General features: G+C 47.1%; 5 protein-coding genes across 5 annotated transcripts; 3 read left to right on the top strand and 2 right to left on the bottom strand.

Annotated features, from left to right (window-relative positions):
* Positions 1-1,407: 1,407 nt before the first annotated feature.
* On the top strand, positions 1,408-4,234 carry PtA15_3A657 (uncharacterized protein; the record flags this gene model as incomplete). Its single annotated transcript, XM_053167646.1, has 4 exons — positions 1,408-2,098; positions 2,220-2,351; positions 2,443-3,167; positions 3,278-4,234. 4 exons carry the CDS (start codon positions 1,408-1,410, stop codon positions 4,232-4,234), a joined length of 2,505 nt encoding a protein of 834 aa, XP_053018843.1.
* A 672-nt stretch (positions 4,235-4,906) lies between these two features.
* PtA15_3A656 (uncharacterized protein) lies at positions 4,907-6,636 on the bottom strand (the record flags this gene model as incomplete). The annotated part of the gene is made up of 4 exons (XM_053167645.1): positions 4,907-5,109; positions 5,200-6,013; positions 6,121-6,246; positions 6,379-6,636. 4 exons carry the CDS (start codon positions 6,634-6,636, stop codon positions 4,907-4,909), a joined length of 1,401 nt encoding a protein of 466 aa, XP_053018842.1.
* A 1,144-nt stretch (positions 6,637-7,780) lies between these two features.
* On the bottom strand, positions 7,781-9,001 carry PtA15_3A655 (uncharacterized protein; the record flags this gene model as incomplete). Its single annotated transcript, XM_053167644.1, has 2 exons — positions 7,781-8,654; positions 8,799-9,001. 2 exons carry the CDS (start codon positions 8,999-9,001, stop codon positions 7,781-7,783), a joined length of 1,077 nt encoding a protein of 358 aa, XP_053018841.1.
* A 166-nt stretch (positions 9,002-9,167) lies between these two features.
* Positions 9,168-18,907, top strand: PtA15_3A654 (uncharacterized protein; the record flags this gene model as incomplete). The annotated part of the gene is made up of 14 exons (XM_053167643.1): positions 9,168-9,376; positions 9,452-9,496; positions 9,571-9,659; positions 9,732-9,973; positions 10,104-10,240; positions 10,332-10,506; positions 10,566-10,940; positions 11,049-11,400; positions 11,483-12,038; positions 12,122-12,212; positions 17,151-17,359; positions 17,435-17,516; positions 17,597-17,621; positions 17,679-18,907. 14 exons carry the CDS (start codon positions 9,168-9,170, stop codon positions 18,905-18,907), a joined length of 3,816 nt encoding a protein of 1,271 aa, XP_053018840.1.
* A 430-nt stretch (positions 18,908-19,337) lies between these two features.
* Positions 19,338-19,805, top strand: PtA15_3A653 (uncharacterized protein; the record flags this gene model as incomplete). The annotated part of the gene is made up of 2 exons (XM_053167642.1): positions 19,338-19,674; positions 19,762-19,805. 2 exons carry the CDS (start codon positions 19,338-19,340, stop codon positions 19,803-19,805), a joined length of 381 nt encoding a protein of 126 aa, XP_053018839.1.
* Between the last annotated feature and the right edge of the window lie 4,504 nt (positions 19,806-24,309).

Raw genomic sequence — 24,309 nt, 5'->3', positions numbered from 1 at the left:
TGCGATGCATTGTCTTATCTACAAAAAAATTACTCTTTGTTTCGATAAAAATAATACTTTAAACTTAATTTAGCAAGATCTCATTCTATATGTCTACCTTTTCCCTCTTCATAGGAATTTTGATGTTTTCTCATTTCGAATTGCATTGTTGATAATCTTTGTTGCTTCAATTGTCGATCTCATTACTCAGCTTCTGGTAGTGAATACTGTATTTCCCTACAGCCAATCAGAAAGGAAAATACTTTGATACCCGCACTGTAGGATCTGAATGCTCGGACAGTGCCACAACCCGCGAAATAGTTTTGAACTTGATTGACGGAGTGATGCTTTGTGCTCTCTATCCTTTGTTGCATTTCATTTTTCATTTTGACTTGTACCAGCCTGAGTCGACTGGTTGAGCTGACTGATGCATACAATGCACGCTGTTGCCAGTGAACTCGCAGCGGTCGGCGGGAAGGACTCCTCGCTAAGTAGGCGACCAGGGTTGGATTCCCACATGTGTGTAGACCGCGAACCATCTGCCGTTTACATATTTACAATCAGAAGAACCACTCATCAAGAATTCTCGATTTGAGTTTCGGATGAACAGGGCCGGACCGTCGGTCGTGCAAGGTCGTCGGGGGGCAGGCACATCTCACTGGTCTCGAAGCATCGGCGCCCTTTGTATGGACAATGCAGGATAATGCTATCCACATGACGAAACAAGACGAAACGCGATCTACGAGATCCTGGCTGAGACTTCTTTTTGCCCCGTCCAACGGGTAGGGTCGCCGGTGTGCCGAAGCGTGCGCTGAATTTGCGTGCCTCCCCCGCGGCTCTTGCACTGCTAGCGTTGCTATAAAGCCTCGATGTCACCGGTGCCCGATGTTGCACCCTTGCTGGCTGCATCCAGTTTGACCACCTGCTTCCGGCCAAATGTTTCACCCCAATCCTTTTCCACTGGGTGAGATTCATTTACCGGGGGCCGGTGAATCAACCATATGACATCATCCACGCACAGCTGGGCATGGTCCTACTCATCTGAACAGGTCAACCGGAGCTGTTCTATCCCGGCAGACTCGAGCTCGCCTTGCGTCTCTTATGATCCTCGGATTCCATGCTTTGTTTTAGGAGATGTTTGAAAGGACGAGCAAGCAATGACGCAAGGCGGTTGCACACCTGCAAGTTGCGTCTGCATCAAGGGCTGCTGGGGACATCCCGACATCTCAAATGATTTAAATAGCCAAACCTCCTTCCACCATTTTTTGGGAACCATTCGTATCCGTCGAGTGTTGAATTCACCACGGAAGCAATCATCTTCACGCGTTAGAGTTGTTTTGGCTATTCTATTGAACCAGGCCGACAGTTGCCTTGCATCACACACCACATTTTGATACACAAGCCACAAATATTCTCTAGCCTCGCATCATGAAATTTGGCAGTGCCATTTTTCTGCTTGTCGTCATCCAGCCTTTTTTCTCAGCGGCTGCGCCGCACCACGATTTGCGAATTAACAACCTGCACAAAAGACAGGGATCTACATCTAAGGATGCAACGATTTCCCCACTCCCTGGTCGCCACTCAGACTCAGAAAAATTGGGCAGCGATGAAGGAAAACGTACAAAGGGTTCACCTGACCTTAAAGGCGGAGTGACATCCCCCGGTGCCGTAGGTGCGGATCTCACGAATGCCCTCCCTCGTCCTAATGCTTTGGGAGGTAATGGTGCATGGGAGCCAGGCGGCAAGAAACCGAACAATACTGCATCCACCGGTGCCGTAGGTGCAGATCTCACGGATACTTTCCCTCACGGTTCACCTGCTTTGGGAGGTGATGGTGCATGGCGGCCAGATGACAATAACCTCAACAATCCCGGAGGGACTACGGACGACGCCACTGGAGGGGACCAAAACGGGACACCAGGAGGACCTACGGACGATACAAACCAAGGCGGCGGAGATGCTCTGAATAAAACATCCAGCGCAAGTCTTCAGTTGTTGCAAAAAATATTGAACCACACCCTGTCTACTTTACCTGGACTCGAGAAACTATCAGATCAGGTCGAGAAAATGATGGCAGGACAGCTAGAAGATGCTATGGAAAAGGCACAAGACACCCCAGGTGATTTGAAATGCTTCATGATTTCTATCATTTAGAAAGCCCACTTGAGGCCTGGGTGTGACTTGAGCTGCTGATTTGATTGAAACGAGAAATTGATGAATTTGTATCCCTTTTCTTCTAGATTCCCCGGGTAGTCGAACAGATGTACAACAAGGTATCCAAGGTTCCTTCAATGCCACAGCAAACAAGACTGTGAGCATAACAGCTCCAGTCGAAATGAACGGGACCGATTCTCAAGGGAAAGCATGTGAAAGTGAGCAGATATATTCCATATGATGAGGCGGTCCGGGTAGTTGTAGCAAACAGCCATTTCTGATTAGTAATTTGATGTGCTCTTTTTGCAGCTTATGGATACGTCACTTTATCTGCCACCACGTTGACGACGCTCTCTGGGCTCTTCCAGAGCTTGGTTAAGCTGGAAAAGACAGTCAGCAAAGATGGAAGTAAAAAATCACTGACCATCCTCCAACAAGCTCGAGCACAAGTGTCCTTCACGATGTTTTCGGTAATCAAGTTGACTGCCCAACCAGCCGTGACAAACTGTCATGTTCCACCCTCTCAAACAACCTTCAGCACTCAGATTCAAGCCAACGTGTCCATGTGTGCAGAAATGCTCACCAAAGTTGAACGTGACCTAAAATCAGGCAAAACGGCCGCTTCCAAATCTACTAATGTTGGTATTGACGCAAGCTTAGGCGCCAACGCGACGTTGAGCACGAAGACTGGTGATATAGGCAGTTCCCCAGGGGAATTAGCCGGAGGGGGATCTGGCGGTGCTGATAAAGATGCAGGTGCTTCGGGAGACAATATCAGTCTGCTTGGGGATAAGACTAAGAGTCCAGATGGATTTCCTCCATCCTCCAATAACACAACGGATTCCACTCCAAACCCTACGAAGGTATCTCCAGATTCAGCTTCGCCGGAAGCTGCTACTAGCCTTCGTGGTGGTGACTTGGGAGGTTCCTCACCGAACACTGATGAATCTACGAAGGCCGATGCATCATCTGGTGGTGGGTCTGACTCTGACGGATCAAGTTCGTCCGAGGTAGATCAATTTGCAGAAGTGAAGGTACGTGATCAAATTCCTTCTTTTATGGACTCGCAATCAAAGTCGGATCGGAGGAACCATGAGAAGGCTGACCAGTAGAATTTCGCATTTGTCGTTTCGCTTTCTTTCAGGCAAGCTTTGCAGCTGCGGTTCAAGTCACGACTGGACTGGTGACCTCGAAACCCTCCCAAGGAAAGCAGGGGATCCACATTGGTGCATCAGTAGATGCCCAAGTCAACGTCAATATCAAGTCTCGAGTCTCAGTCAGAAGTTCGGTCATTGACAATTTCTTGGATAGCGTCAATGGCGGTAGTGGTGGTCAAGAGCACGATTCATTGCAAAACCCCAAGATCCAGCAACAGGATGGAATGGGAATTCTCCAAGATATCGCAGGAAGCGCATTCGGAAGCCTCTTCTCCAGCTTTTCGGGTTCCTCTGATGGAGGAAGCTTTTTTCATTCATTTTTTGATGGCAGTGCTAGCAGTGGTTCATCCGGCACTGGCTCCGGTGAAGGTAGCGGAACCGGTGGTACCGGGTCTAACGGGGGAAGTGCCGATAGTCCCGACTCAACTGGCTCAAGTTCATATCCCGGAAGTTCAAGCACATCAGGCCCGGGTTCTACAGAGGGAACTACCGACAGTCCGGCCGATTCAACCGGGTCAAGTTCCTATCCCGGAAGCACAGGCAAAAACGGCACGATGGTCGATGCTGATGGTAGTGGACCTGGCAGCTCCGGAGGGGGTGACGGGGGTTCCGGCTTGGGGGGAACTGGTAGTGGCCCTTCGGCCGATACTGGGGGTGTCACCGGATCTGGTCTTGGGGGAGGTAGCAGTGGCTCTGCGGGCGATCCTGGGGGCAGTGGCGGCGGTTCCGGTTTGGGGGGAATTGGTGGTGGCTCCGGTTCCGGCTTGGGGGGAATGGGTGGTGGCTCCGGTCCCGGATCTTCCGGCGGCATGTCTGGAGGGGGTGGGGGTGACGGATGTGCATGCAAGACCGACTCATCCACTCATCTGCGTATCCGAAGCCTTGAGGATCAGCTTTCTCATGTTCATAGAATCATGCACAAGAGAGGGCTTACCGAACTGTAAAAAAAACTCAGAAAAACAAGCAGTGTGTCAAGTTGATCTTGCCCCTTCGCTTGAGCCAAAATAGATTTTTCGTTCTGCTTTTACTTGGATACAGAACTAGACATTTTCTTCATCTTGTTTCAACCATTTTGTATTATTAAAATAAGCACAGTCACTGAAATCAGTTGCAAAGCTTCCTTTGTAAAGAAATCACATAAATACCTAGATTGAAGTAACCCTTTTGCGAATCATTCAAGTCAAGAAAACAATCCAGACTTCACTTCCAAGCTTCGCCTGACTTGTGTTGAGAGTGTGCATACCGTATGTAGTTAGGGTTTCCGCAAAGCTTGCGACGCTATCGAGAAAAAAACATAGGGACTGACATGGGAAACCAAAACAGCACCAGAAGAGTTCGGTTAAAATTGTTACCAGAAATTTCCATGTAGAGAGGAGGGAGAATTGGTTATGGTCGAGAGTCATTACTGATGTAAATTAGGCTGAATATGCAAATTCAATACAAAGAGAATAGCCCGGCTATATACATCAAGACATGCCAGGGTGTTCCCGAAAATCATGGGGCAAGAAGAAATCTATTGAAGTTTGACAGTGAATATACTGAGCCACTACTGAATCCGATTTCGCCAATATGTTTGCGTATATGTAATGCAATTTGAATGTGGAAAGGGGGAAATTCTACAGGCATGGGATCATTACTTCGGCCATGAGTGGGATGTGATCGGACGGCTCGACCCCCAAGCGGGGAAGGCCAGGTTCAAGAGCCTCAGTCCGATGGGTGGGCAAGAGCGCAAGAACCTCAATAGCACTGGTCGAACTTGCTCCTGTACAAAGCACCCATATATAGTCTAGCGTGCATCTCCAAAGAGGTGTAAAGTTGGCTATAGAATCCGGATGAAAGAAGAGCCAAAATTAGACCAGGAGAAGGGGAAAATGCAATGCAGAGAGGTTGTAAGGAGATACGCGCTTACTCCACATTGGTTCGTATTGTCCAGACCCAAGTTGATCCAGGCAAGGTACCAGCTTTCCGTTCTGCCCGGGGTCTTTGAATTCAGGGCGATCCTTAAACCAGTTACCTTCTTCATTGATCATTTTATCTGCCCAATTTCCGTAGAGACTTAACCAACGACGCGAGCCAAAAAGTTCCTCCAATTCTTGAAGATCAAACAGGCCATCTTCTGGTCGGCTAGGTCTGACGTCTTTGAAGACCCGGTCTTCATCCCCCTCAAAAGTCACGTACGTCTCGTCTGCTATGTTGGTAAACAGTCGATCGGCCGACTTGTGTATCAGGGCCGATTCCTTGAGAATAAGCTGTTCTTTCTCCGGGAGGGCGGCGCCTGAGAGCAGTCGATAAGAGGGTCCACCAGGCTGTTCGTTCAAGTCGCCCGCCAAGAAGACAGGCCAGTTGGTTGTATCACGATCCTCGCTCCTAAATTCAGCAAGCGCTTTGGCGAGGAAGGCCGTTTGACGAGTCCGTTCGTAGGAGTACCGGGAATGCCAAAACAGATGGGCAGTGCCAATAACCAAGCCGCCAGGATGATGCTTGAAAGCCAACCCGGCGATCAACGCGACGTTCCGAGTCGCCCTGCTCAGGCCCACGCGCGACTTGAACTCCTGCTCGTCAAACCTGATCACTTTCTGATCGATCAAGTTAAGTAAGTCATCTTTCCATCCGATCAACAATCCGTGCTGCTTTCCTTCTTCTTCGTATCCACCGATCACGTGCAGCACTTCGTATCCTGCTGCGGAGAGCACCGCTTTATGGTCTTCCAGACGGTCCACTTCCTACTGTGCAGGGAAAACGTGTAACCAGTCAAGCTTGTGGGCATGAATGCTGGGAGAAAAAGGAAGGAAATTGTATGTTATGGAGACCGACGATGAAGTTTACTCACCTGGAGACAGACCACGTCGGGGTTGTAATCGACGATTTCTTGAGTAATCGCCGGCCCTCTATCTTTCCACTTTAGACAATCACTCCCGGGGAATAAAGTCCTTCGAACGAGGCACTGTGCCAAAATCTTGAAGGCAGAAAAAGAAGGAACAGCGGGTCAGTCTTCATATATTTTTTGACACGAAAGTAATAAATGTAATATGCAATGGACGCGAGTCGGTAACCGTATTGAACAATCAGGAATAGTCTAGAAGCCCACATTCCAAGTCATGATCTTGATAGATTTCCCATTTTGATGAATACTAGCCGTCACTTGTTGACCAGTGGGAGGAGCGCGGTGAACAACAGATTTTGACTCTCTAGGTTTGTAAGCTTTCCGAGTCTTTTCTGAACCGTTGCCCGGCTTTCTCAGCGGGATTGTCGGGTCCGACTCCACGTTTGCTGCCTGTGCTTGTTTTTCGGCTTTCTTCTCGGCTCTAACCCTGCGTTTCTCTGCGATTTGGCTTTCGTTGTCCATGGTTGGCGTTCCGAATAGCCTTCGAGTGAGAGGTCTTGCTGGCCGGATGTTTGGTTCCGGACAATTTCCGCTCCGCCGACTCCCCTCGGCTCCACCGCAATCCGCGTCTCACGGCTTTCCACTCACCAATTCATTGCCGGCAGTTACTCTGGAGTCCAAGGGACCACAACAAAATCATCTTCAGCTTCCTTTAACCTCCTGGTAAGCGGCGAAATTAACCAAGCTCCTCACCGCTGCGGGGGTCCTCTAAAAGCCCTCCGCAGGTGGGACTTGCGCCCTATCGCTCCTTTCTGCGGGGGCTACATAGATTCTAGATTTTGGTGAGAGGAATTTTCAATAACCCTTCCAAAACATTCGTCTGATTGAATTTCCTGAGGTTGAAGAATGGCTTGTGCCTGTCCAACCTGGAGAATTCGAGGCATCTCAATTCATTCCTTCCACTCCAAAAAAAAAAAAAAAACATCAAAAACACCCAAACTTTGGATTTTACACAGGAAAGGTCATTGCTCAGCACCTCAGTTTCCACAGTTCTTTCTACACTGGAGGACTTCGTCGGGTTCTACAGACCCTGCAGAACCAGATCTGCAGCCCCGACAGCCTTTCCCCGCAAAAATGAAGCTTTTCTGGCTGCAGATCTGGTTCTGCAGGGGGCTGCAGATTGACGGGAAGTCCTCCACTAAAACATGGAAGGGATCATTGGAGATAGAATAATTGCTACTCTGTTCTCCAGCATCTTTTACTGACATTGAGCTAATCACATGGGAGCGGGTGTGATTCAGATAGGTGAGCTGTAGAAAAAATAAACCAAGTACCCCAAAATTCCATTCTTGCTACACGAGTTTGAGGAGCTAGGGTCTAAGTCCCTCCTGACGGAGGGTCGCTTCGCGAGTTCAGCCCCGAAGAACTAGTTGTTCTATATCGGCAATAGCATTCAACTATTTGTTCTATATCGACAACAGCATCCCGTCAGGTCCTCATGTGACAGTACATATCTGCAAAGTGATTTGCAGCGTGGTGCTTTGCTGCTCCGAGTATTGTGCGAATAGTTTAAACGACGATGTCCTTGCAAGAAAGAACGAAGGAAAAACGAGGGCAAGAAAATCGGCAAACAAGGTTGCAGCAAACCATTATCGAGATGATCTCTTCATTTCCCGGTTGTTGAAGAGAGAAGGTGATGGAGGGCACGAATGTGCATCGTTCCTGCTTTGCAGCAACCGCCAATGACGACACCAGCCCAAGAGGCTGAAGAGTTGGAAGCAACAGTGAAGAGTTGATTTGCCCATTCTTGGTGAGTGATTGGAGAGCCAGTCCAAGACCGGTTGACAGAGTCGTAGGTGGGTCCGCCGTCGGGATAGAGCCAGAGCCAAGTTTTGGAGTGGTTGATGGGCAGAGTATCCGGTGTGGTCCAGGCTTGGAGAATGGGTTGGAGGTTATCAAGCTTGGTGCAGTTGATCCCGACCCCTGAGGGTTCTGCTAGCTCGACATCAACATCCAAGGCGGCTTTCAAGACCTCGGATGCACTTTCGCCAGTCGGGAACTGGCCGTCAGGTGTTGGGAAAACAAAGCTAATCACCCAGGGTTTAGAGAATAGCTCGGGGGCCCCTCCGGTCGATCGTCGTGGTTCGATGAGGATCTGTTCCAGTTTCTTCCAGGCGCGTCGGATGGCACGCGCCTCGGTGAGGTTCGGCACCGTTTCGAAAAGGACGATGTCCAGCTGATCCCACGTCGGGCGGTGTTTGGCGTAATCCAACAAGCGATCAAGATGGAAGCTCACCAGGCTCTCTTCGCTATCATATGGCGGGGGGTAGCAGCCGCTGTACTCCCGTCCAGGGATTAAGGTTGCACCATATGGACCCAGCGAAAGCGCCACTCGCGTACTGCTGCCGGCCAACACACCGCGTGCCAGGGCGACGGAGCTACGGAGTAGCTGCAGACTGTCGTCGTTTCCATTCTTGTGCTCTGTTTGGCCCTTAGATCGAGATAGCAGGGATCTGAAGCCTTCGAGCGTTGCTTGGTAGCTGCTTCGCCGGCAGATCCATTTGTCAAGGCGAAAGCGCGATTGAGTCCAGCCAGGATTGAAAAGACAGCAAGGATCAGCAAGCGACAAAATTCTCTGTGGCGGGAGGAGCGATGGTTGATGGAGTGGGAGTGGACATGCTGACCTGGCAGTCGAGATGATTTGGGCGCCGGCGTGTTCCCAGGCTCGATGGAGCCTTGCGAGTGTCTCGGGTCGGTTGAGCAGCAGCTCAGATGACCATACCTCGCTCTTCAGCTGGCATCCGAGCTCGTCCTCCAGCGTCGTGCCTGAGCCCCCATCCATGAGTAGAATGCTCGGATGGTCCTGCTTGGGAAACAGTTTCTCCATTTTTCTAACGTTTCCCCTCAGGAAGCCAGGGCTGGCAAGCCGTTGGAAATGCCCCCAGATGGAAAGGGGGCTAGGCTACCGCTAAGCCCCCAGAGCTGGGCACCGAGTGGTATGACATCGACGTTGATGGCCAGAGACGTGGGTGCAAGGACAACCTTTCGCCGCGATGGCACTTCCCCCGAAAAACAACCATCGGACCACAGACAGGCTCAAGATCATCCTCATCCTCGTCAGCCAGCTGCTCGGAGCCGGACTGTTTGCCAGAGGCTTCTTCCCTGCCCACAAGCCTCCAAGTGGCTATGGATCGTCGCCACCCTCGATGGGAAAGCCACCGTTCGACAGACTGGTCTTTGTCCTGATCGATGCCCTACGAAGGTATGTCCAGATACTTATCCTGCTCTCGTGCTCTCCAGTATACTCACTCACCCGGGTCGTACCTTGTTTTTACAGTGATTTCATGTTTGGTGCAGACTCCAGGATGAATTTCACGCAATCGTCAGTCGCTGGGTTGGGCTTGGCGTGCTCGAATATGAACTGATAAATATGTGGTTTGGTGGATGGACTATCAGACTCGTTCGAGATGGAAAAGCACTCCCATACACTGCCATCGCTCAAGCGCCTACTGTAACTCTACCACGACTTAAAGCAATGACCACAGGTTTGTTTCTATTTATTGAACACATTGGAAAATAACTAATCTTATAAACTGAGATTTAATTGACCTCTCTAGGCACGAATCCTCAATTCCTGGATGCGGTCTTAAACATCGCTGACTCAACCGATCAGGATACTATCCTGGAACGTAGTGACTCGTGGCTACGCCAGCTCCTGTTTGCTTCTCAAGAGCCATCGCCAACAAGCCCGCTGGCTTTGCAAAGGAAGGCTCGATTCTACGGCGACGATACCTGGCTACGTCTCTTCCCCTCTTCATGGTTTACAGAGGTTGACGGCGTATCAAGCTTTTATGTCACCGTCAGTCTTTCTCCTCTCTTGCCTTTCTTTCAACACTTTCCTAAACCGCGGTTCTTGATCATTGCTGTTCAGTAGAGAGAAGTTGAATCTGACATATCTTGACTGATGGTTTCCTTACCAAAGAAACTAGGACACTGAGATTGTCGACTACAACGTCACCAGACATTTCGATCAGATCTTCGTAGAAAAGCAAAATCAGGACTGGGATATCATCATCCTTCATTATCTCGGCTTGGACCATATCGGACATTTGGGAGGCTCCAACTCGTTAGTCGCAGCAACACTGTATCTCACCAAGCCTCACACATGTCACTCAACGCTTTCCAGCCATTTTCAACACAACCTCTGCCATTCACAGTATCTTGATGGGGCCCAAACAGGAACAGTTAGACCTTGCAGTGGCCCGGATCTTCGATAGTATTTCGAAACATGACCTCAGATCGAACCAGAGTACCCTCCTTCTTGTCGCCGGTGATCACGGGATGACTGATACTGGAAATCACGGCGGATCGTCTAAAGAGGAACTATCGACAGTCAGTGTGGGCTTACCCTATCTTTCCAGTGCCTCTGATTGACATGGATATTCCAACAGGCACTTTTGCTGGCTTCCCCTTCCTTCCACCGGGTTGGTTTAGCTAGTGATCAAGAGATCGAGCCGGAGCAGGTACAGCAGGTGGACATTGTACCCACAATTGCCATGCTTTTCGGCACTGGGATACCTCCCGCTAGTATCGGAGTTGCTATTCAATCAGCCTTGCAAGCATCTCTTGGCGATCAACAGTCGCTTCACAATATGCAAATCGAGGCGGCGCTTCGAAATCATGCAGTTCAATTGACCACTCTAATCCAGCAAATTTTGGGAGGGTTCTCCCAAGTTAAAACGTTCTTGCAACTTGACGATAATGGGAACGAAAACGACAACTTGGAAGCTCTCATCAGTCAGTTGGATGTTGATCGGATCAGAACGGTGGGTGTGATTTTTCGGATCTGACCGATCATTTATTTTTTGTGATTGGAGAGGCTGATCAGAGTGTTTTTTTTTTTTTTTTTTGAATTTGAATTTGAATTTGACTAGGTTCTCGGGAGGTCTCAGCGGTATCTTTTGACCCGCTTCTCGGGGTACCATCTACCGACGATGATTTTAGGGCTTGTGTTTTTATCGATTGCGGCCGGAGGCTTTGTCTACAAATCTTTCTGCAAACGCGGGAGACGGTTGAGTAATCAGGAGGTCTTCGTCATCGTCCTAGCAGCTGGCCAAATTGCGAGCTTTGGATCGACGAGCTTTATCGAAGAGGAACATGAAGCTTGGTTCTTTTTAGGTGCCTCCTCGCTCTCCATTCTCGCCTTCTTCTCCCCCCGCCCCAGGAAGTATCAATACCTGCTTGGTGTTGCCCTTATCCGAGTCTTGCGGGGCTGGTCTCACAATGGTCTGTGTCACTTGAGTTTATACTTCCTTCTTTTACCAGTCATGCTCATTTTCCAGCCTGCCTGTAATGTCGATTTTGATAGGACAGAAAGCCGGCCTAGATAATAGCATTTCAAACTATTTACATGGAAAGCCGTGGTTTTGTCATCTGATCGACCCTCTAGGGATCTATTACTTATTTTCAAGTCAAGTCCGGAGTGACCCAGATGGTGGACGTTCTAGTCAGATGGGAAAGCTACTGATCATCGGCGCTGGTATTCTAAGTCTGACGACGATGGACCGACCTTTTCTCTACCTGAGCGGAGACTTTGGAGGCTTTCAGGACAGGGAAACGCGGCCTCGACTGCTGTATGGATTGCTGTTCTGTGGCTTAGGCCTCATTTTGCTAGGGCGCAGGACCCAGGAAAGTCTTCGTGGAGCGATGCGGATCGGAATGCTGATCCTGTTACGATCGCTGACCAAGATGGAAAATTATCCGGTGCTCTGGCTTTCCTTGGTCGCCGGTGATTGGCTGTTGACTGGTTACTGTAATCGGCAAGAGGGGGTGCAGGAGGATGGGCCGATTATCTCGACTTGGCTTCGATTGGTCTTGTTCAAATCTACATTCTTCGCCTTGGGAGGCTCGAATTCGTTAGCGACGTCAGTTCTTTGATCTTCATGCATCTTGCTAGCGTGGATCGATTGACTGATTATTTTGGTGGTGCGCGGCTGAATCTTTGTAGGGTTGATCTGTCTAATGCGTACAATGGATTGAGAGCCTTCTCGTTACCGATAGTGACACTCCTGACGTTCCTGTCGAACTTTTCTGGACCTGTGATTGTTGGGATGGGAGGAATAATGGGCCGATCGAGTTCAAGGAGAAGGGAGAAAGGCAGGGAGGAGATTCTCATTCGCTCGGCTTACTTCAGCCTGCTCTTCTTACTCATCTCGGTTCTCAGTACCCACTTCTCAGACCATCTCTTCGTCTTCTCCGTCTTCTCTCCCGCCGTCCTCTATGCTTTCGTCTGGCTCTTTGGTTTCCATACTCTCCTATCTCTCTTTGAAATCCTCTCTTCCCTCCTCTGAACATTTGCACACTACAAGAAAAACTCTACAAACTGCTAGCACTGCAGTTGAGATGAAGAAGCTCAAAGGAAGCTTGAGGACTCAAGCCTTTCTCAAAGTTTATGTGGAGTTGCAATGACAGTTACACAAGAGTATGCTGCATGTCAACTGCTGGCAGTTTCTAGAGTTTTTCTTGCAGTGTAATTTGTTCCTTTTTTTTTTTGGATCTCAGTTGAGAGATTGAGCTTTGTAGGATGATGATTCTTGTGTAGACATCATCAGATCGTGCATTTCTACAGCAAGCATATATCAGGTTTTGTTTTCCCTGTGAAGTACACATTTAGAGCATCTGCATTGGTGCAGGTGTAACTCAAGGAGTAGCGGATTAGCTTACTCTGGGATTAGCGCTAATCTGGGTGGTCAACTGCACTGGTGCGGGCTTAATTGATGAGTAAGTATGTTGTATGCACCTACAGCTTATGTAAGCTGTGTTTGGTGCATACTTTTGGGTGGGAGTGTCTGCATGCAGCGTTACTCCCAGGATTAGCATGGAGTAAATTTACTCCCGCTTACTCCAAATCGTACTCCTGGGAGGAGTTTAGTCCAATTAAATTGGACCCAATGCAGTTGCTGAGGAGGATTAGTTATGCTAATCCTCCCTTAATCTGCAACCAATGCAGATGCTCTTATGGTGTTCAAAGTTGGTTTGCATAATTTTATGCATGCATAAATCATAAAATCATAAAATCATTTTTGGAGGGGATATGACTGTCTGATTATGTAATACAAAATTTCCTTACCAGAATATTTTTATGATTTTATGATTTATGCAAACCAACTTTGAACACCATAATTTTTCACAAAATCTGGTTCCCATAGTTCAAACCAACCATGTCAGGTCCCACATAGAAAAAGGTGACAAAACTTCAGCACCAACAGTAGCCAACAGTCCACTATCTGCATTCATGTCATCTGAAATACATATTATGGTAAATTTGGAGCTCTGAAACTCTGATCATGATAGATTTGGTGTTCAAAGTTGGTTTGGATAATTTTATACATGCATAAGGCCCCATTTGGCTGCCGTGTTATACGTCATAAATGGTCAAATTTGTGACACACAACCCCCGGGGGGTTCAAATTTTTGGTGGCAACAGGGGGCAAACTTTGGTTTGCGGCGTGATAAATTCAACCATTTATGACGTATAACGCGGCAGCCAAACGGGGCCTAAATCATAAAATCATAAAATCATTTTTGCAGGGGATATGACTGTCTGATTATCTAATACAAAATTTCCTCACCAAAACATTTTCATGATTTTATGATTTATGCATGCATAAAATTATGCAAACCAACTTTGAACACCATAAGACCATTGGAAAATGTGTGCTGATTTGGATTATGAATTTTCTATTTATTTTTTTTACCTCTTCACTAAAACAGGTGACACAATATGTCACGGGCATGACTCACAATCTGTCAGTGCTTGTGATGCACCAATGTGAATTTGGTGGTATGTATTCATAATACATATATCATTTACATAGTCTCACACACATCCAAGATAGGTTACTGAATGCCTTTCTGGGAGTGGTACAAGCAAGAGGAGTAGATTAGTGAAAAGTGCCATGGGCAAAGTGGTTTTTGATGCAATGGTTGAATATAAAATCTCTTAGCTCTTTTCACTGATCCCTAGTTTTGAACAAACCCAAGCTGAAATATCTTCATTTGAATCATGAATATGAATTGTTGTGGATCAGCCATTTTCAAAATAATCACTCTTTATCACCTCAAATTTCACTTTACAACCACTCCTGTTGTTGCAGTTTTAGAGACTGCTTGTTCCACAAATCCCGCAGCTGATTCAGAAGTATTTGAAGACCTTCTTGACCTTCCTGAGGAGAACTGGAGACCTTCAAAACGCCCCAAGACATTTGAATACCCTCATCATTGCTTGGGAGAGTATGCACGTGAAGATGGATGTAATTCAAATTGTGAGATACAATTGTGCAATCCATTTCATAACAATAACATGCATTGATTTTTATATGACATGCCCAAAATTTTCAGGTCAATTTGAAATGCATATTCCTGATTTTGTTTCTCAATATTTGGTTGATTCAGAAGAGATTTCATTGGCACCACACTCTGGTTCCAAATTAAACTCAGAATTAAAGGGAAAGGGTTGGTTGAGGGTCTTCTCAATTAGCTAGGAAATCTTTCCTCTTGATGTGTGTAAACAGTCTACTGAATTTGACTGCAATTTTCTAGATGCAAATTATGTGACAAATCCGGACACCAAGTCAATTTGGGAGAATGGAGCAGAAACATCTCACCAACTCACTTTTGATAGTCAATTTCAATCCCCTAGTCCATTTTTAACCAAGAGTGAATTCAAGGAAAAAGGTTAGCATGGTTTTTGAAAGTTTTGCTGTGAAATATTAATCTCACTGGTTTCCCCTATCACCCAGAGAATCATCAGAAATCTAAGACAGATAAATATTATGGGAAAGGAAATGATGAATTATTGTTCCCAGAAAGCAGATCCTCTAGTTATATTTCTAGAGTTTCAGCTTTTCACAAAAGTACATCTGGACACAAAGGTTAGTTTAGATATCTTGGTTTTAGCTTTCAAATATACCCAGGTCCCGCAAAATGCTTCATCCCTTCTTCTTTCCAGGCACTCATGGTGTATATGAGGAAAATGAATCTGTTCATGGAGACACAGAAAGGGAATATGGGTCCAATATTGTTGAAGGAGGATTGAATCAGGAACTGGGCTTGGATCAACAACTACAATCAGACAAAGAGCAACCAGGACTTCTTCCCATGAAAATTACAAATCACTCTCTGGGAAAAGTTCCTGGGAATTTGAAATCAAAAATGCAGCACCAAAGGAAGAAATATATGAAGATTAGTCCTGTACCTCAGCCAGGATCAGAGGATAAATATTTTGGTGATATAATGAATGATTTAATCCGAAAAGCAGCAATAGCACTCAAAAAGAGTAGTGTTTATGATTTCCTTGAGTGGAGGAGATTTGAAGGAATGTTTTCTAGAAAAATTGCGGATATTCAATATTTATACAAGCTTCCCCATCGAACTAAAGGATTGATAATACTTGGGGGAAGGATATTCAACTCTTTGCACCCAGATATAAATTCTGATCAGATTTATATCCCTAATGGAACAGTACACATCAGGCTTTTGTCAATGTCAAAAAAAGGAGCAAGTGGAAATTCCAAATCTGTAATTAACAAAATCCAAAAGATTGGAGAGATATTATATGTTTGTCACAACTTGGTTTATCACTATGGACTGGATGAGAAACTTCTCAAATACCCTGCAGGAACTCACAGGAGAATCTTAGAATGGTTTTATAACCTGATCTTCATGAAAAATGGCAAGCATCCACCCCTTCTTGGTTCAATCAGTACATCTCAAAGACCAAAAAGCAATCAATTCAATGATGCTCAAATTTTTCTCCAAGAATGCATCAATATGCCAGGAGAAACAAATAGAGTTGGAGCTTTCAAGTCTGCTCTTCACTTAATGGAACTCTGGTTCAAATCAGAACCTTCCAAAAGTGGCACTACCCTGACTGCTGAAGAGTACAAAGAAAATGCTGCTTCAGCCATTGAAAAAGCAGAAATATATTGGGGGTAGTAATCCAGAAAACTCCAATTTTTCAATTAAAACCATTTATACACACGCCCTGGCATCTGCTTTTCCTGACCAGTTGTTTTCACTAATAATTTTTCATAACATCCTGTTAGGTAAATCATGTAAGTTTTGAAATCCTGTACTTGTAGTGCACTACAAGATTTCCCCAGTATCACAAAATTCTACATGATTAGGGTCACTACAAGATTTCCCCAATTTCTCCAAGGCTTGAATGATTTCCTTATCAAAACTTTGGAGTGAATGGAGGACTTCCCTTTGGTTTACAATACCAGCTAAATGCCATTTTCTATTTTCAAAGGGGCACAAGAGTGGTTTCAATGCAAAGGAATATAAAATAGAAAATGGCCTCCTTTCTAAATTGGCAGGAAGTCCTCCAATTTGTATGCTTTTTCCCCCAGTGTTTTTCAAAATCTGTTTCCTACACTAGTTTGGCATATAACACATATCTTTCATGAAAAAGTCTCACTTTATTTCCTGCTGGCACACCCTGTTTAGTACATGATACTGATCAGCTGTTGCCTGGGGCATGGGGACTGCTCCAGGTGGTTTAATCCTACCTCAAAGAGCGTACCAAATCCTACGGTGACATAGTAATCCGCTCAATTTTTGTGCACACCCGGTTTTATGCTTGGCGACGTGTTTCCACCTGAGAAGCTATCGACATGGATATGTATTAATATGTATGCCCCTGAGTATGACGAGTCGACGCCTGGTGAAGCACTGTGATCAGTCTGAGAGTCGCTCTCGGGGGTTCCCCCGGGGGATTTGCGCGGGCGGTATAAAAAGCCCGAGTCGATCGGCGGCGACTGCCAACCAGAACCCCCCAAAAACCAGGAGGACTCCGAGAGATGGCCAAGCTCAGCGAACTCCCAGCAGAACTCATCCACCGGATAATCGACCAGGTCATCCAGTCGAGCGAACACCAGTGTCTTCACCACCACCACCACCACCATCTCGACCACCACCACATGGACCACAACGAACTCGAACTGCAATCTGTGCACTCAACAACCACCCCTCAGCAGGAAGACAACAGCAACAGCAACAGCCAGCGAGAACCGTCTCAACAGAACACCAGCAACAACACAAGAAGAACCGAACAGCAGCAGGAGCACAACCACCTTCACATCCACAATCACGGGGACGACGACGAGGGGCGCCGAAACTCTGCCGCAAACACCCCAAACAACTTCCCCCCATTCAACATCACCGACTTCAGCGTATCCTTCACGTCAGTCCTCGGCACATGCACCCTCAGGATGCAAGATGTGTATATCTAATAATCTCCATCTTCCTCTCCCCGCAGCGCGGGCCCCGCTGGAGACTTCGGTCTCTCGACTCGCACCTCCGCCCACAATCACTTGATTGACCCCGATGAGAATGAGCATGTCTGCCCCCTCAATTCCCTCCCACTCCCGTCGAGCTACATTCTGATTATTTCCTCCCGCTCTCTGAATATCTCATACAGGATCCCCAAGCGTCCTGGCCAGATGGTAGGTCATCTTCACAAAAACATCCGAAATTCTATTGACTCATCGTTCTCTCCACAGGTCTCCCATCCGACTCACTCGTCACCTTCTCCCTCGTCAATCGGACCTTCCAACAGTGCGCCCAGGAGAGACTTTACAAACATGTGTCCCTCTACAGTCCATGGCAGGCAAACCTATTCCTACGAACCTTGAATCGCAACAAGTCGGACTGCTCCCCCTTCCTTCAAGATCAGCCCAACTCCTCCTCGGCCTCGATCGACATTAAGGGCAAACGTAGGGCCCAGTTTGACGACCACCAAGACAACTCGCCTCGGATCTACCGCCGATTGAACAGACTCGGCGATCATGTCCGCTCCTTGCGCTTCGTGTGGATGGGACCAGCTTCGATGGGCAAAGGCGGCGGATCCCTGATTTGTGAAATTCTTCACAACTGTCCCCAGCTTGAAAGCTTTGCGATCAGCACTGCACTCTTGAGCCACTGTAAAGAGCCACTCTTCCGAGCCTTGGAGCATCACAGTTTAATCAAAGAATTCATGCTCCTCAAGAACCCCGTCGACAATCCTCGAATATTCCTCTGGAAGGCTGACGAGGTCCTCAGCAGATTATTCACCAAGTGGGACTCGCTCGAGACGATCGATACAATCGGCCTCTCTGGAAGACCACTCGATCGAATGGAAAACGTGCTCAGGTCAATACCCACCTTTACGTGCGCCCTCAAAGTCATCGCCCTGGCCCGACCCAACCTGGCCGAGATCGAGATCTCCAAGATCTTGAACACCTCCAAAGCGACCATGCATACCCTCCGGATCACCTATCCCAGTCTCAAGCTCGACCGCAAAGGCCTCTATCGGCTCTTGACCGACTACACCAATCCCGGCCTGCAGTCCCTCACCATCCGGGTCGGCAAGGATTGGCATCCGATCAACCATGGACGTGGCACCGCTGCCACACTCGCAGAAGCCTCTAGCGATCCAAGCATCAACCCACATCTATGCGATCTCATATTCAAATCGTCTGCCATGCGAAACCTCAAATCATTATCGATCGGCGGCCCTCTGGCTAGCTCGAAGCTCTTCCCCCTCCTACCAGAAACAATCGTCAAACTGGCCTGGGAGGATTGTCCTGCCATCCAACCTGGTTCCTTTGCCAAGTTCCTCACGAGCTGGCCTACGCAACAGATAGATCCTTTAGGGAACCTTGATTCTAACTGTACTACCGGTGAACAAGCCGGTAGGAATCTACCCGACTTGAAGTGTTGCTCTGTCGGTACCGACGATTTTAATTGTTGAGTCATCTGTTTATCATCTCCGAAAAACGTGCCCGATCCTGCGCAGTATGATATATGAGCTGACCAGGTCGGTTTCATTGTATTTTTTGAAAATCGTAGGGAAACGGGCTGATCGTCGAGCCGTGGAGAATGCACTGAAAGATCGGAAGGCTTGTTTCCATAGCAGTAACTGCCAAGCCTTCTTCCCCCCGGCATGGTTTAGGCCACCAAGCGAAAGCGAGGACGAAGAGACTCAGAGCAACGGTGACGGATGGGATGAGGAGATGAATGACGATCCTGACTGGCAAACAGAGGATGAGGAAGAGGATGATGACGACGACGAGCATGATGATGATGACGATGAAGATGAAGATGACGACGAGGATGATGACGATGACGGTGGGGCCGGGGGTGGAGCGAATGGGACCCGCAACCACCGTGCACCAGGATTCATGCCGCCCCCGCCGATGATGTTCCCGGGCCTCTTCGGGATGCCAATGCCTACTTTCTCCTATCCCTTACCGGCAGGCCCGGGCGTCGAAGGCTCGGCAACAGCCTGGATGTTCGGCGGGGCTAGCATGCGCAGCCGGGCGGGCCCCGGCGCGGGCCCTACTTCTACCGGAAGACCTCCGGCTAACCCCAGCGGATCTGCCCATCCTAGCCGCACTCACTCGTCTAGATCTACCACCAACCCTTCCACTCGTCGCGTTCCCGCCACCGCCGCCCAGCCACGCAACTCGCACAGGACCACAACTCCACAGGCACCCGCCGCGCGTTCTAATCAAGCCGGCCCCTCTTCTTCTACTACTACTCCTACTGCTGCTCCTGCCGCTGGGTCTTCTGCTTCCTCCTCCACTCGAAGACCTAGATCTCCAGGCCTGTTCGGACCGGACTTCAAGTTCGGCAAAATGTTCGATTAACCCCTCCTGCCACTACCACCACCATCCATACACAAAAAAAAGAAGTCATGTATCGTTCCTCGTCGTCTGCGTTTGTGTTCTACACGACATACTATACACCAAACTCGAAATAACATGGTAATATATGCACTCATCCGCAGATACATATACACACACATACACACGTTTCTTTCTTTCGATATATGCCGTTGTTGGCCTCAATCTTGGGTATGTATAGTCTCGAAAGGAAGCCTCATAACCGTACTCCAACCCTCTTTTCTTCGTTGCAATCTCTCTCTTTCTGCATATTAGTAGTCCCAGCAGATCGTCTTCTGTACCGCCGATCTGCTGGTTGTTTTGCGGTGCTGGTACCTGATATACATACGTATTGATAAATCCAAAAGATCCAATGGGTGTCTTTTTTGTTGGTTGAGGTTCTAGAATCCATGGTCTCCGTCCTCTTAGCCTCTTATTTGCAACTTACTTGCAAAATACTTGTCAACCTGATAAAATGTGAGTGAAAAGAAATTGTTGGTTGATCAAGGTTAATGTCTAGAATCTTATAAGGCCTTGCACCAATTTAGCAGAGTTTTTTCTTTTTGAAATACTTGATTTAGTGTCCATTGTCAACCAAGCAATTTTGACACAAATCAAATTGTAGATTTATGGGGCTTGATTTCATTTGGTGAGCAAGTTGGGATGATGTTCAATTTCACTAGATTTGGATGTGGATTCAACTCTAACTTAGCTATAATTCACTCCTTGGGGCAACATTAGGGGGGTTCACAATAGGGGGGTTCACAATAGGGGGGTTCACAATAGGATTTTAATAAAACTTTAGAGCTCATTTTAAGGCCTTTGTGAACAAATTTTTAGAAAATGTAGAAGTTGTTCTGATTGCCAGGGAACACCCAAATGTGAACAGCTTAACAAATTTCTAAAACATTGTTCATAAAGGCCTTAAAATGAGCTTTAAAATTTTATTGAAATGCTATTGTGAACCCCCCTATTTAGGATAAAAATAAAACTTTAGAGCTAATTTTAAGGCCTTTATGAACAACGTTTTAAAAAATAAAGATGTTGCTCTGATTCTCAGGGGATACCCAGTCCTGTACACCTTGCCAGATTTTTAAAAATTTGTTGATAAAGACCTTAAAATTGACTCTAAAATTTTACTTTTATCCTATTGTGAACCCCCCTATTGGGACTTTACTTGATGGTTATTGGTATAGTAAAGATATAGTAGATGTTTTTTTGCTCAATACTATAATCAATAGCACCAGGATCAGTAAAGAATTTTTCTTTACTATAAAACAACTTTAATTTTTTAATTTTTTATACAGGTACCAAGTATCAGTTAAAGTAATTTATTTTGTATTGTTGGGGGAAGCTTGCAAAAGCCTCCTTGCAACCACAACAAGGCACAAAGATGGCAATCGGGACCCAGGTACCCGTACCACCAACCTTTTTTGGCCAAAATAGATACTCGCACCCTTGGACGGGTGTTGGCGGTACTTGGGCGGTGTACCCGCGGGTATACCGCCTAGAATTGCCACAAAAATAACTCAAATATATATTGAATATTGCTCTTGTCTGATCACTTCTAATCCACAACAATGATTTTTTTTTCCCTTGTCCTTTGAACTTCCCTTCTCCTTAGCATTTGACCTCTTCTCCTGCTGAATTTGAGCCTTCTATTTAGCCAGGAGGCCATCCTCAAGTAGAAGGCCACCATCATGCCCCTGCTCAATGATTGTGCCAAGAGCCGGTGCCTCTTTGCCAACACATAATTGCGGCCAAAACTGAAAGCCCTTTCCACATCAAACGATGTAGCTGACATATCAGACTGTCAGGGCATGTATCAATAAAGGAAATAAAGAAACCAACTCAAGACATTGAGTGCCATCTGCAAGAGACCCCCATGAGTGTTTCCGGATTGCTTTTGGTTCATCCACAACTTGAGTGAATTTACAGGTTTGTTGCCTTCCAATACTAGCCCGCCTGCAAGCCACACATCCAATGCGTCTGTTGAGCAGCATTCACCTTGGGCAGCAGCAGCACTTCCAAGGCCAGCCACCATACCAGTATTTGGCTGAGGGACAAGAACTCAAGTGGATTAGCATGTAGAAAAAATTGTTCTATAAATAAATACAAATGAAGTCTTACCTTGTTGTAAGATGATGATGAGGGGGTCATCGGGATGACTGCAGGCTTGTAAAAAGATACTCACATCTCCCGGGTTAGCCGTATTGCTTTGACTATCCACTCTGGTTCCCAATTTGATAACTTGAAGTATTTGTCCCTAAAAGATGGGTGAAGGACTGAATCACGTGTGTTAGTGACAAATAAGTGATATTTATCAATATGCACTATGAAAAAAAATCAAGCAATTTCTGTCAGTTGACATGCGCAATCCAGGGTGAGACTTTAAGTTCATCCATTTTCATTCCATGATATATCATGGAGTAGCTCAGCATCAAAAGAAGATAGTGAGTATGGTTTAAGACTGTAGCTCAGTGTTGGACTTGACGCACAGTCTTTGCATCTGCCTAGGGTCCCTGAGCCATCTGCCTCAACACCTGCACAGTACTGGTGCTCATTGATCATTAACAAGGGTGTTTACTCCTTGTTGACCAACCTTGGGAAGGATTCCTCCCCATCAACAAGAATAAGTGCCCATGTCAACTAGGAGGAATGCCTTGTGGTCAACAAGGGCATACTTGGGGCCCATGTTGACTGGGAGTAATCCCTTGCAGTCGACTGCTATACAACAACTTTACTGGGAGGAGTCCCTCCCGGTCAACTTCCATACACAGCAGTTGACTGGGAGGAGTCCCTCCCGGTCGACTGCCACACACAGCAGTCCATCGGGAGGAGTCCCTCCCGGTCGACTGGGAGGAGTCCCTCCTGGTGGACTGCTGTGTATGGCAGTCGACCGGGAGGGACTCCTCCCAATGGACTGCTGTGTGTGGCAGTTGACCGGGAGGGACTCCTCCTGATGGACTGCTGTGTGTGGCAGTCAACCGGGAGGGACTCCTCCCAGTCGACTGCTGTGTATGGCGGTCAACTGGGAGGGACTCCTCCCAGTCGACTGCTCGATATGAGTCCCTCCCGGTTGACTGCTGTGTATGGCAGTCAACTGGGAGGGACTCCTCATGGTAATGTTATTGACCAGGAGGCATTCCTCCCGGTTGAAGTTGTTGTATATAGCTTTTGACCGGGTGGGATTCCTCTTTGTCAACAAGGGCGCTCACTCTTGTTGACCCGGAGGGATGGGGAGGTCAAGCATGTACCTGTGACCTCCAATGCGAGGGACTTTGGATGAGTCAGGGGCAGCTGAGCATTTGCCAGCTCAGGACTGAGTCTGTGCACCTCAGACCAAGCTTCCTGTACCTCAGTCTAGTGCCTTTTGCAATATGGACTTGAGCTGAGGAAATTCCAAACTTTCCAGGGTGTACCACCCTGGGATTCATTTGTATGGGCCTGGTCTCAACTAGGAATGAACTCAGGTATGCTGCATGTCAACTGACCGCACTTTCTTGAGTTTTTTTCATAGTGATGAAAGCAAGAAATTAAACTTACCAATAAGGGTGTTCAAAGTTGAAATCATAAAATTTTCAATGCATAAAATCATAAAATTATAAAACTTTCAAGTGATGATTTCATATGTACCATTCTAGAAATGTTGCTCTAATTTGAGTGCTTGGGTGCAACATATTTTTTTCAGCTTAGAATTTTATGATTTTATGGTTTTATGATTTTATGCAAGTCAACTTTGAACACCCTAAATAGCTATCCTATAAAGAGGGGAAGTGTCAGTAAGGCTGTAGTATTTGTTGGTCACCTTTAACCCAAGCCAACAGGCATTCCTTAACGCCGGTGGATAAGCTGAACTGCTGATCACTGACAAAAAATGTCAGTGATTTGATTGATGAAGACAACAATATTTGATAATTGAGGTGAGGCAGAGACAAATAGTGATCTCATCGAAGAGTTTCAGAACATCAACCAGATTGTGCGCCAAGTCAAAATGGGACTTGTTGAAGTAGTGCTTACGCTTGAGTCCGTTATGGAGCTCCGTCCGTGCTAGGCTGGCGGCAGCGCTGGGAGGGGAAAAAGGTGCCTGGTGGCTGCCCTCTCGGATCGGTCCAGAAGGAGTCGTGCGGATTCGAATTGATAGCTCGTGGTTGGGTGGTTTTGAGAGTTCGCTGAGGGTTGGATTCTTGGCGGCGGTTTTGTTGGGGGTTCTGAGATGATTGAGGGATTCGTCAAAGGGAAGGGGATTCTTGGGACTCGGACTCTGGACTCTGGAGATCAATAAAATTTGATGGCGGATCAGAATGCCATGCCGCTCCCCTCCTCCAAGTTCTGCGAACTTGGGCTCGGGGAGACAACATGTCACATACATTTCATCATATCCTTGCGCGCCATGCGCGCGCACACAAAACACACAAAACAGACGAGAAAACAAGAGGAAACCAGAGGACAACAGGAAACAGCGCCAAAACACAAACAGAACAAACAA

The sequence above is a fragment of the Puccinia triticina genome, chromosome 3A (genome assembly GCF_026914185.1).
Source record: "Puccinia triticina chromosome 3A, complete sequence".
Classification (NCBI taxonomy): Eukaryota; Fungi; Basidiomycota; class Pucciniomycetes; order Pucciniales; family Pucciniaceae; genus Puccinia; species Puccinia triticina.
Note: the sequence above shows the minus strand (reverse complement) of the source record. Positions and strands in the feature narration are given on the sequence as shown.